Below are 13,483 nucleotides of genomic sequence, written 5' to 3' on the forward strand. Positions count from 1 at the left end.
GCCATCACCCACTCCAGTTCTAAGGCCTTAATCTGAAAGAGTGAGCAAAAGGTGAGAGTTCACGGGACATCCAAGGCACCTACTAAGGTTGAGTAAATGTTCTCCAAAGAGAGACAGGCTTCCTCAGCCTTTCTCAGCCCCTGCTGTGGGAACTGCTGGGATGGTAGTGAGATCTCCTGAGCGGAGGGCATCATGCCCTTGCAGGGGGAAGGGGGGAGTAGGACTCCAGATCTTTTTTCCTCTTTCGTTTCATGAGGCAGATGCCCTTGCTTCATTTTGCCTCCTGCCCAAAATGTGTTATCACTAGCTGAAAGTAGTGGGGTCCACAGCCTATGGACCCTCCAGAATGGGGAGCCAAAACTTTATACGTTGATTACTTCGGGCGTTTGTTGCAGTACCAGGAGACTTACTCAATACCAAAGCCTCAAAGAGGGGCACAGGGCTGAAGACTTGCAGAGTGTTTGCTTATGAAATAGTCTCGTATGAGGACATTTAGAAACTTCCCAGTAACTTCCAACCCAACTCAAAAGACTTGACTTCTGTGGAATAGGAATAGTTCCTTGATCTCTTTCCTGTCACCATAGCAGAACACCAAAGCTGGGTATTTTAATAATGGAAGGAGGGGTTTTTTTGTTTTTTGGTTTGGTTTGGTTTTTTTTTTTCACACACACACTGAGCTAAAGTTTATTTTTAAAAGATAAAGAGAGTTTTATACAACCTTTATAAAACAAATATTTCAGACTCAGAATTGAGCATTAAGTGTTCAATATTATAAAGCTGTTTATAATAGGAGTTTTAAGTAGTGATAACATTTAACCCATGTAAAAATGTCAACAGAATTCAAATCATGACTTGGATCCTCAACGAGTCAAGTACCATGGTCTCACTCAGTAAGGGTTTGGTCAGTTTTATGATGAATTCCTTCGGACATAGTGTCCATAAGTTCTCATTACCACTGTCCATCAATTCACGGTAGGATAGCTGGCCGCGATGGCTATCCCACAGTGGTTGTTCATGTCTTTGGCTATTTGGAAGTAGCCATCCATACCCATTCACAACCCCAGCTGTTCTTGACAGTCCAATATTTATTCTTATTTGAATCTGTTCCTTCGAATCCATAGCCAACCAACAGAACCCCATGGTGGAGGTCCTTGCTGCTACAGTTGGGTTCATAGTAGATGCCTGAACTATAGAACTGGAGAGATGGATGGCTTGCATCTATGGCAGCAGAGATAGGCCCCACAGTCACCACAGCCTTCATGAGGGCTTTTTCTTGCTGAGGGATATCCATGAACCCCGTGTCACTAGCCGCAGAGAACTCGGCTCTGTATTTACAAATTCCATCCTTCGATTCATCGGGATAAGCCTCCTCTGAGTCCAGACCGCCATTGTCCTTAAAGTACTGGAAAGCATAATCCATCAGGCCTCCATTACAACCCTGATTGCCTTGATCAGGAAAACAGTCCACAAGGTTCTGTTCACTCAGTGAGACCAGTTTGCCAGTCTTAAGGAACATCTGTCCTTCCAGGCTGCCCGATGCGCTAAACACCCAACAAGTACCACACTGGCCCTGATTCTTCACAGGAGTTACACAACCCTTTTTTCTCCAGTCCACACTCTTGGGGAGTTGAAGTATCAGAGGTTCCTGAAAAATCTTCCCCTTCTTGTGCTTCTGGTGCTGATAGCCGTTCACCACCTGCCTGAATTCCTGATTGGTCATGTCACCAAAGGTGTTCATCTTCATGGTGAAACCGTGCTTCCCGTTGCTGTCCTCCGCGTTGTGTAGCTGGATCATTCTCTTGTTCTTCTCCCACACCGCTCTCCTCCACTCTCCCCCATTCATGCCATACAGTCTTCTGTGTGTGGACCTCCTCAGATGCCACTGTGCACTAAATGTTTGATCGAATTTTGGAGTGGCTAAGGCTGTTCCCAAGCAGAGGACAGCCAGGAGGAGTAAAAGAGTCATGGTTCAAACACCTGAGGCAGCTAGCTGCACTCGTGTCATCTGCAAACTCAGATCCCAGGGTTTGGGGTTTTTTGTTTGTTTGTTTGTTTGATTTTGATTTTGATTTTTGTTTTTGTTTTTTCCAGCTCAGAGTTGCAGGGACCCAGGAGTGTAGTGCTAACATCTCCTTGGTACTGTGGCCTCAGAAGAATTATACCTCCTCTGGAATTTTAGGGAGATGAACCTCGTTTAAAGCATATTCAAGTACATGGAACTGGCCACTTTTCTAATGGGGAAATGAACCATGCCCATGGAGGCCTTACCCCAATAGCTGGTGTATACTTAAGCATTGAACATGTTGTTCTTTTAAAAATAGAATTATATTTGTTATAACACACACACACACACACACACACACCTCGATTTCTAATGTTTTAATAATTGTGGTTTATTAAGAGCCAAGCCACTTACATTCATTTTCTAATCACCCCCTTGGTGCCTTCATGCCTAGTCTGGCTGTCCTGTGCCTCTCTAGAGTGTAGCTGGAGGCTTAGGTAGCACCAAAGGCACCTGGGCAGCGAATCAGGTGGAGGACACTTGGCACATTGCCTTGCTTCTCAGGTAGGAAGCCACCATAGCTTTCATATTGCAGAGTCCACCCGGCTCACACCACAGCCAGGTGTTTAAAGCCAGACTGACAGGTATAGATTTGTATGGAAAGAAATCTCGATGCACAGAAGGGGATTCAGGGAATGGTCTCCGGGTCTTGATGTAGCAAAGGCAAGCCCCCCCCCCTTCCTTACCCTTGACAAAAGCAAACCAGTTATAGCATGACGAATTTCTCTGAAAGGTGAGGAAGGCGATGCTCCTCTGTACATTGACCCAAGTGGATGAATGTCCTGTTCCCTGGTCCTCAGAGGAGCTACAGGGATGGCCAGGAGCTCATTCATTAGAGTAGCACCATCAAGGCACCCAGCCCGTCTGCCAGAACCCCCCTTGCTGCATGCAGAAATAATGAAGAGAGGTCCAGGAGCTTCCAGGGTCAACACAAAGCCAGCCAGTCACCCGAGGCCATGTGGAGTCTCAGGGAGGTAGAACGTGTGATCGCCCTGGAGGCTGCAGATTCTTCTAGACCAGGGGTTCTCAACCATCCTAACGCTCCGACCCTTTAATCTACTTCCTCATGTTGTGGTGACCCCCAACCATAGCATTTTGTTGCTACTTCAAAACTGCAATTTTGCCACTGCTATAACTCACCATGTAAATATCTGATACACAGGATATCTGATGTGTGACCACTAAAGGGGTCGAAACCCACAGGTTGAGAATCATTGTTCTAGAGTATTGAACAAAGGGAAAAGAGGGCAGAAGAGGAGGCAGGCATTCTCTAACACTCTAGCACCATGGATAGACTCTTCTAGAATTTCAGTGATTCCAGGAAGACTCATGGTAACAGGTCCAGCCCAGAAGGCAGGAAACATGTCAGCCTCCCTTGTCTTCTCTTTCTGGGAGCCCTTTAGTGAGGACAGTGTGTGCATATCTCAGGGAGAGGACTGGAGCCTCACCAAATGCTTGGCCACCCCTCCCACCCCCCACTCACACTGACATGTTGGGCACTTTGTGCAGATGGCTGGAGGTACACAGGGGGACCTCAGCTGCACTCTCCAGGCGAGAGTGGTGGCCTCACGCAGCTGTGGCTGATGAACCCTAAGGTCACTGTCAGTGCAGATGTAGCAGACGGGGACAGCATGTGGCTGGCAGGACGCAGGCCATTAGCACCATTGTCTTCCTTGATGACACTTGCTGACTTCCCTGTCTTGGACTCTCCTCAGTCTTCTGTTTCAGTGTCTGGTGATGGTCGGGAATGCACAAGTTGGGTGTACAGGAGTATCAAAGGCAGCATCCTCGAGGCCAGGCTGCTGCAGGGTTCCAGTGCTCTGTTTTGAAAGTGTCTTAAGTGGTAGAATGCTGTCAGAAAACTGGCTGTGGTTCTGCCGTCATTGCAATCTTGTTTTCTTCTTGGAAAACGCCTCTGCCTTTTAGTAAGAAATGAAGGTTGGGTTTCAATCAGATGATTCATGTAATTCCTGTCGTGTTTGCAAAATCTCGGGCCTCCCTGCCAGCCCTTAAGGCCTCTGCCTTTCTTTGTGCCAGCCCCGATTTGTGCACAGCTCCACACTTGCCTTGAATGCCCCAGTGTGTGTGGTTCCACCTGCTCATTCTCTGTCCCATTTCTCTATAGAAGTGTCCATCTATGTGGCAAACGGGGTTATCTGTGGGTGACAGGAAGCACTCTGGGCTGATATGCAGAATGGAATTGGGTGCTTTTCTGCACAATTGAGTAAACAGCCTCCAGGACTCTAGGAGGTGCTCTAGAGAGTTCCGTCCATCCATCCATCCTTCATTCTCTATATCTATATCCATCCATCCTTTCTCCAACTGTCCTTCTCTTCATCTGTTCATCCATCCATCTGTCCATCCACCCACACAACATTTGTGGCTAAGAGACTGTGCTCCTGGGCATGGGATATCAAGATGAACCTGTGACGTGTAGTCTCCCTCCTCAAGGAACAAAGGATCCACTTATACCACATCCTGACAGGTGCTGGATGAACCACATACAGTCAGAGGTTCTAGGACCCCTGTGGGGAGTGATCTGCTAGCATGGGAAGCTGCTGAGGACTTCCATGTAGGGTCAGAGGTCAGCTCACACCAAGCTGGAGGGCATAGATAAAGTTGGGGCACTGAAGAACCATGTCTTGTGTGGTTGGAAGACAGGGTGGGAAAGTGGAGGGCAGGGGCAGGAGGCCAGAAGAGAAAGTGGTCGACATGGAGAGGGGTAGAGTTGTAGCCTGACCTGGTCATCCGCCATGACATGAATGCATGCATGATATTGTCTTGTGATTCCTTTACATGGTGGTGAGAATTGCAAGCCTCTCTGAGTTCAAAACCTATTGGTTGTGTAAGCTTAGGGAAGTTGGCTAGCCACTCGGAATTTCTCTCATCTATAGCACGGGCACTAAAACAGTACCACCTCAGGTGGGTTTTTGGTTTTGTTTTGTTTTGTTTTTTGTTTTTTGTTTTGTTTTTGAGGGCTCAATGAATTAACTTGCAATAATATTCCTAGACCAGCACCCAGCCAGCCAAGTGGCAGCCATCAGCATGGCTGTTTTATAGACCCATCACTCTGCTGTGACCATGTTGGGCTTTCCCCCACAGCTCCTTAATCAGTGGTCACACCTCAGTGAGGACTGCGTTACTGATCCATGTCGCAGAAGACAAGTTTATTTCTGTTTCCTCTAGATTGTGTGGCCCTTGGCAGGTGCAAACCTGTCCTTCTCCCTTGGCCTGTCTCTACTGGGAAGCCCTGCCAGAGGAGCCCAGGCCTCCTGGGTCCCTAAGGAGGGAATGGGGGTTCAATTTGGATTTCAGAAGAGCCGAGAAGGGATCCAGCTCAGTTTCACAGTCCTACCTGAGGACCAGCAGATGCATCTTTTACATATTGACAGCCATAAGATTGGGAGGCTGCAGCCTAAGAGGCGAAGGATGATGGGGTGCTAGGGAATATGCAGGAAGGAAGAGCACACACCACCCCTCGTGGGGGGAAGCCCTGGGGACACTGTGGTTAGTGTTCACTGGTATCTGAGCTTCCCCAGCCTGAGTGGCTCCCCAGCGTAGGAACTAGTGCTGCACCCCTCGGACTGCACGTTCCTTCCTGTAGATGCTGGTACCTCTCCAGCTCTGCCCTGGTACCTGAGCAGAGCGCCTCTTCCATCCTAATGGTTCTCGGCCTTGATATCCTTGAGTACTTGTATGAGCAGGATTGAGCCAAGTCTCCCCTCCCAGAGCTAGGAGGGCATCAGGCCTTGATCCACAGAGAGGCAGAGCAAGTCAAGCAGGACCCAGCAAGTCCAAAGGCTTCTGGGGAACAGACAGGAGAGTCCTGGTCCTCTCAGCCATGGGCTCTGTGTCCCCAGGAAGCTGTGGTTGGTAGCTTCTGGTAGCTGTAAGGAGTGGTAAGAAGGTAACAATGTGATAGTCTGTGGTCACAGGTTGTTTTTCTTAACCCAGGGGTAGGTGAGGCAGAGGAGACACAGAAAAGGCAGAGGGTACTCAGAGCCTTTGGGCACATTTCTGGGCCTGTGGGGGAAAAAAAAAACACTACATCCAAAAGCAGCTTGGAGAGGAAAAGGTTTATAAAGGCACACATATCCTGAATTCCACAGTCCATTCAGGAGAGCCAGGGCAGGAACTCAAATGGGTGGGAACCTGGAGAGAGGAAAGGAACTGATGGAGAAGCCATGGAGAAGGGCTGCTTTCTGGCCTGCTCGTTGTGGCTTGCTCGGCCTGCTTTCTTATAGAACCTAGGACCACCAGCCCAGGAATGACACCACCCACAGATCACTAAGAAAATGCCCCACAGGCTTGTCTTCAGCCTAATCTTATGGAGGCAATTTCTCAATTGAGGATCTCTCCCCTCAGCTGACTATAGTTTGCATCAACTTGACCAAAAACTAGCCAGCACAGGGTCCTTATCTCCTTTCAGCTAAAAAAAACAAAACAAAACTGGAATTTAGAAATTAAGAGTGTAGAAATGAAGGTCTGAGTGTAGAAATGAGGTTTAGGAACATGCTGTGGGGAGCACTGGATCTGAACCCAGGCTTTTGTTCTGCATAGGGGCTGCACATCTGTGGCTCCTTTACCTGCAGTGCCATCTGAGGTGGGTGGCGGTAGGCTCATCTCCACTTCACAGGCAGACAAATGGAGGCTCAGCAAGTCTAGACCACCTGAACCTTTAGGAAAGAACAAGAGAGCAAGTTCAGTTTTGCTGGGGAGGAAGCACCATGCCACCAAGGGAGGGCTCACTCACTTCGAAAAGCTTGGAGCCTCTGGCTCCTTTATCTCAGGTTCCAAATGGTTTCCAGGGTGGCCCCTCCTCTCGGGGCTGGGTGCCAGGCAGGCCATCTGCTTCTGGGGCTGGCTGCCCCTCCCACAGCCACTGCCTTCTCCCTGAACGCCTGGCTCCTGTCTGGCTGCAGCCGTGGGGATGTTCCAAGGAAAAGATCTGTGCAGCCTCTTCTGCAACCTAAATTTTGTTGCTGTGGGTCCTGCCTTGTCTGCACAAACAGCTCTGCTGGTGCTCAGCTCCTGTCCTTTGTTGAGGATGTGGGATGCCAGGGGAGGAAAGAAGGCACCGGACAGCTTCCCTTGGCACCTGTTCAGGGCTTGGCTGCACCAGCTCCCTGACAGGCATTCTCCTGTCTCCTGGCCCCATGATGCACAGTAGCCCTGAGAGCTTAGCATGGAAGTCATATCAGGTCACCACCCTGCTTGGTATCCTCTTCCTTAGAGAAACTTCCCAGCTCCCCCATGTTGCCCACGCCTTAGAAACCCTCCTCTCCATCACCACCACCAAGCAATGCCTGGCTCCTGCTGGGCCTTCTTCCTATGCCTAGATTTGGTGCTCCTGTGCCTTAAATGGGGAGCTCTCATCAGCCCGGGCTTTGCTCCTCAGATACTCTGTCCAGGCCCTTCCTTCCGTCATGTCTAAGTAGGACTCTCCTGCCCGCTCCCTCCTTGTGTTCAGCTGTGTGTCTCCTCTTACTGAGCATCCTTCCTGCTTGACTAGGAGCCGTGTGCAGGCAGGGGCAACATTGTGCACACATCTCAGAGTCCCCATAGTCTGGCCCTAACAAGCTCGAAGCCATACTTCTGGGCCTTATCAGGTACCACGGTGACCTCTACCTTGTGAAGCAAGAACCTCTTCATTTCTCTGTCCATGATAACCGTCAAGGTAGTCAGTGGGCTTTCCTGGGGGGGGGGGGCATGAGTGACTACCAGCAACCAAATCAAATGTGACCTTTCTTGGGGAGATGTGAACAGACATGTAAATAGAGTGCCTGCAAGAGACGGAGTCCAGCTTGGTGAGCCAGTGAGGAGTTAAAGGCGTGTAGGGGACCTTAAAACAAGTGTATCACCAAAAAGTCTCATCCTGATGAGTGACAACCTCATGGATGCCGAATACAGAATTCCCTTTCTGGGAGCCATGCGCTGAACTCGGGCATGTCCAGAGGCCACATGTCTGGAGCAGAGCTATATGCAGCTGTGGGGCCATAGCAGGAAGTTTCTAGGCTCTGGGGTGAGGGCAGGTATTGGCAGCTACTCTGATTTCAACACTGCAGCAGCCACGTGGGCCCAGAGGGCATTGCCCTACAACACTGGACTCTCCCTTGCCACCCTTCCACCCTCCAGGATGACAGTGACTGCATTTCTCAGCTTCTCAACCTCTGTCACAGATTCCTTCAAGCAGAAGTTTAACTCCAGTGTTCTGTGAAACCCCAAAGAAGCAGCTTCTAAGCGGCAGCAGCTTCCAGGGGTGAACATGAATGCACCACTGGCAATCCAGGAGCTAGGGGCTGGCCTATGGATGGTCATACAAAAACCCTTCTTTTCAAACGATCATGCAAATAGCAGAACCATGGGACAGAGGCATATAACCACTGGGCTGAGTGGGGCACACAGGGAGATGGGGGCAACATCAGGTATGTATGTGAAGGGACAGTACCATGAAAAGGGCAGATGGCAGGGGCCACAGATGCAGCCACAGGCTGGCTTTGGGGCTTCTGGCAGGTCCTGCTTTATCCTGCATTCTAAACCTGAGACTACCATGACAGTGGGATCCGGGCCAGGTAAGCCGGAGGAGTCCTTTTACTAGATGTCAGGTTGCCTACTCCTCCGTTGCCTTGGGCACTGACATCTCAGTTGAGAAGATGACAGACAGGGCCTCTGTAGTGACAAATGGTGGGGATACGTGCTGGAGGGGCCTCGTGAGTCAGAAAGCTCGGGTGGAGGTGGCGAGGTGAAGACAGGGAGGCAAGCAGGAGGTTCGCTCAGCAGGTGCAGCCGTGCAGGTGGGAACGCACACTGAAAGAGTGCACTCAGCCAGCTCAAACCTGGTGTGAAGAGGGAACGGTGGGTTGTCTTCTGAACTGAGTGTCCAGGGACATCCATTAAGAGCTGATCTCCAGCCACAGAGAGGGTATTTATACCAAGGAGATGGTCAGACATGAGGCTACCACAGCTAAGCATCTGATAGCATGCCCTGACTGGCGTATCTGGGAACCAGGAAGAAAGCTAAATAAAGGTCTCTAATCAGTAAAGGAAGGGAAGAAGGTCATGATGTTTCTTCTCAAAAGAACTTTAAGCAGGGCAACCTGACATAATTTTGCTTAGCCAGGCAGACTTGGACTCAGTGAATACTAATGTGCAGGTGTGTGTGTGTGTGTGTGTGTGTGTGTGTGTGTGTGTGTGTATGTGTGTGTGTGTGAATGCACATGGTGTGCTGACTTGACAAAATGGGGTCGATGTCAGATCTGAAACCCAAAGCTATGGAATGCCCATTTCCTGTAACAGTAAGGCTGAGCATGCCCACTGGGTTAGTCTGAGCATGCCCACTGGGACTCAGGTAAAACTTCGGTGGAGCTGGCAAGTGCAGAGAACTCATTGACTTGCTCCCATTATGGGCAACCATGCAGTCAGTTTCTTTCCAAGAGGCGACAGCAGCAAGCTCCTGGAGGCTCCATGCCTTTGTGGACTGAATCCATAGCTCACCCAGCATGCACTCTGAGAATGCTGTGACTTACAAGTGGCTTCTCAGAGGAGTCTTATGGAGCCTCTGGGCAACGGGTTGACCAGAGCAGCTGCTTCTCAGTCTTGGCTGTGTGTGAGCTACAAGGAGCCTCTCCAGCTCCAGACCAATCAGACCCATGGTCTCTGGAGAGGGATTTACACACCTGTGGTTTTAGATGCTCCCCAGTGACCCTCAGTTAGGGCTGAGGTTGGACATGGCTGGGGTGAAAGGAAATTACACAGAACAAATGTCTAAGCCTCTATCATGTATTGATCAGGGAGTGGATACTATCAGGGTGTCAAGCTGGGCATGACAGTGGTGCCCTTACTGTTCTTTCTGACCCCAGATGACCCCCCCAGGTCTCCCACTGTGGCCCATAGCTGTACTAAGGAGACAAAACATTTGCAAAATCCAGCCTGGCCGCTTCTCTGTTAGTAACCATGGGCTGAGTCATCACAAGAAGCCCATGGTCCCAAGAATAGGCACCCCTGGGCCAGCCCTTGGGAAGTAAAATCCTTGTGAAGATGAGGGATGTTGGGGTCCCAGGCGGACTCCACAGCAGCTGAGAACAATATGGAATACACCTCTCTGCTGATCCCAGGAATGTAAGCAGGCAGGTGTCTCTGTCTGCTGACGTCCATCTGCTTGCATAACCGTGGAGCACACAGGTCGGGGAAGCAGGTCTCTTGTCCTTAGGCAGGGGCAGGAAATACATATGCTAGAGGTGATTTTGCTTAAAGATGAAAATATAAAGCAGCGTGAAACAGACCTGCATCACTGGCAGCCTGCATCACTGGCAGCCTGCATCACTGGCAGCCTGCATGGCTGGGCTGGGAGAGATTATGGAAAGAACACAGCCTTTGAGTGGGTTGGTTGCTTCCCCAGCCTGTGTGTAGGGGCTGGCCTGGGGTGCAAGGTTGGGGTAGCTCTGAGGTCCATGCCTTAGAGTTAAGCTCAGACGGCAGAGAAGCCAGGAAGCAAACACATGGCCAGTGCTGCCACACCCTTTGGTGAAGGATGGGATCTGGCCTGGGCACAGGAGCCTGGAGAGGCCCTGGGTAAGTTTTGTATTGAGTCCTGTGCCAATATGCTGGAGCCCTTTAAGCTAGGAGGTGACATATTCTGACTGATCTCTTATCTGCTGTGAAGCTTAGACACTTAGCATCTCTGAATTCTACTCTCATCTGTAGAGACAACAACACAAACAATAACAATAGAGGATCAAAATCCTTTCATATTCTGTTACCAGAGGGACTGACAGGCAGTAAGGCTGGGTGAAATGGTGGCTGTGGCCCTCACCATGTCATCATTATGGGCAGGGATTCTTCACCCAAAGGGGACTCTCACTCCCCACTATGGGTTTTCTGCTTGAACACTGTGTATTTCAGAATCCAAGTGCCCTGCACTGACACCCAAAAACAAACAGTCCTGGTAAGGGTGGCACCTGCAAGCTGCTAGCTTTCTCCCAGGACCCAGCATAAGTCAGCTCCCATGACCTCTCAGGCCTGGTTTTCCAGGTGATGAGGTAAAGTCTAGTGGAATAGTGCTTTCCAGATGGAAGGCCAGGCCATGGACTCCATCCCATCAACTCTGGCTACATTTTAACACTAGCCCCCTGACTTACTAACTGGCACCTGGAGCTGGGGGTTGGATTCTGACTCACTGCTGGCTTGGTGTGAGCTCCCCAACTGTTCCAGCAGTCTTGTCTGTGGCTTTGGCCTTCCTCACCGCTTCCTTCTTGTCCTCCAGGGCCCTCATCTTTGTGTCCCATGGAGCTGGGGAACACTGTGGCCGTTATGATGAGCTGGCTCAGATGTTGAAGGGGCTGGACATGCTGGTATTTGCCCATGACCATGGTGAGTACCTCCAGTTGCCACACAGGCTGGCAGAAAGGCCTGTCCTATCCCCTTTCTTCCTGTCCAATTCTGTTCTCTGGGTTAAAAATCTACATGTGGTTATATAAAGTATAGAACAGTGTGTCTGACCAGCAGTCACTATCAAATCAGAGTTTGCAGACAGACTTACTGGAAGCTTGGATGAGAAACCAAAGCTGGGCCTGTTTATCCAGAGCCTACCTGGGCCAAGGAGTCCTAGAGTACATTTATAAAGTGCTCGCTCTCACTCAAAGTGGACACAGTTTTCTCCCAGAGGACTTCAGGTAGATGCAGTAAGTCAGACTAAGTTCAATTTTAATCTCAGATGAACCAGCAGAGGTTTATAAAGTGTCTTGAATATATTTACACATACATGTATGTACATAAACACATACATGTATGTACATAAACACATACATGTATGTACATAAACACATGCATGTGCACAGCTCCACATACACAGCACTGTTACAGATGGAGGAACAATTTATTTTAGCTCATGGTTTCAGACGTTTTGGCCCGTCATGGTTGAACAGAACAGAGCAAGCCTGCACCAAGGGCCTTCATCCTCCCTTTCTGTTCTATCAGGCTCCCAGACTAGGGGATGGCACCGCCCACATTCCAGGGGTGTCTTCTCCACGTACTTCATCCTCTACTGAAGTGGCCTTAAACACACCCAGGGTTGTACTGTAATATACTCTCAGACACGTCTAAAGCCTGTTGAGTTGGCAACGAAGATTAACAACCACAAATGGGTGTGCACACATAAATACGTCTGCACAACGCACACCTATGTGTGTGTGAGTGTTGATGTGCAAGCACTTCTGGGTACACACACACATGCATTTACATTCACATATGCACACACGTGTGTCTATAGGTTATGTACAAACACACATAACAGGTATGCACACATAACACCAGGCTAATTTTTCTTTTTTTCATGTAACAAAAACTTCACCAATGGTTCTGGGCTTATTTCACAAGTCAGTATGCAAATTCCAGTTCTTCTTGTCCTAGGATTTGAAATCCCGGAGCCTCAAATACACTGGGCAAACACTCTATGACTGTTCTACACTCCCAACCTAGTATGTAGCCCTTGAGTTATTTTTGTGGTGTTTTTGTGACTGAAATGTCTCCAGATTAGGTTCTCTGTCTAAGTCTCTGAAGCTAAGTTCCCAGTCACAGTGTGGTCTTTCTGCACAGCCTACTGTGGCTCTCTGCCATTCTACCCAGATCCCAAAATGCCACTTTGTGTATCTGATATGAGGGTAGATAATTAAGTGATGCTGTCAGAAGGAGGGATGGGGGAGCCGTGGCAGTGGCTTGAGTCTCCTAGGAGCAAGAGCTGAAGCCACACCAGAGACAAGCTCATGTGAGACAGATAGCCTGCTGGGTGATTTTTGTCCACAAAGATCTGAGAATTGGATTTGCCAGGAGCCCCCTTTAAGCTAGATGTATGCACGTGTCTCGGTAATTGAGATTATTAACTAAATTCTTCCCTATTACAGCTGTGATGTCTCTGCTGCTCTGCAGTCAGCCCTGGTTATATTTGTGAGACTTGTTTGGCGGATAATATTCCAGGGTTATCTCCGAGGCTTTTGCTGTGGGGACTCTGTCATTATTAAGCCCAACACTCCTCACACTAGAGAACCCTGAAATGGGAATGCTTTGTCCTGCTGCATTTGTCTCCATTATCAGTTGTAGTTGTCGTTTTGTGCTGGTCACCCCTTGAATTGTTGCAATGAGCACCCTGAATCTCAGGCACCTGTCTTACAGCTCAGTGTTAGCCAGCTTATCAGATAAACTGACAAGCCAGATGAAGCCAATGGGAGGCTTTGTTTATATTGCCTGGCTAAGGTGCTTAGAAAAAAAAAAACATTTTTAAAGCTAGCTTGCTTGCTCTTCTTTCTTTCTTTCTTTCTTTCTTTCTTTCTTTCTTTCTTTCTTTCCTTCCTTCCTTCCTTCCTTCCTTCCCTCCCTCCCCCTTTCTTTCTTTCTTTCTTTCTTTCTTTCTTTCTTTCTTTCTTTCTT

At 49.2% G+C, this 13,483-nt stretch overlaps 1 protein-coding gene and 1 pseudogene across 4 annotated transcripts in view; one reads left to right on the top strand and one right to left on the bottom strand.

The window, feature by feature from the left end:
* The window catches only part of Mgll (monoglyceride lipase), a 107,091-nt gene that overhangs the window by 30,005 nt on the left and 63,603 nt on the right, over positions 1-13,483 (top strand). For all 4 annotated transcript variants that reach the window (XM_028782961.1, XM_028782963.1, XM_028782960.1 and 1 more), the window contains exon 3: positions 11,325-11,431. In XM_028782961.1, coding sequence (XP_028638794.1) covers positions 11,325-11,431 — 107 coding nt within the window. The remainder of the gene's footprint in view (positions 1-11,324; positions 11,432-13,483) is intronic.
* On the bottom strand, positions 1,003-1,986 carry LOC114634348 (annotated as a pseudogene).

Source organism: Grammomys surdaster, unplaced genomic scaffold (genome assembly GCF_004785775.1).
Source record: "Grammomys surdaster isolate TR1022 unplaced genomic scaffold, NIH_TR_1.0 948, whole genome shotgun sequence".
Lineage (NCBI taxonomy): Eukaryota > Metazoa > Chordata > Mammalia > Rodentia > Muridae > Grammomys > Grammomys surdaster.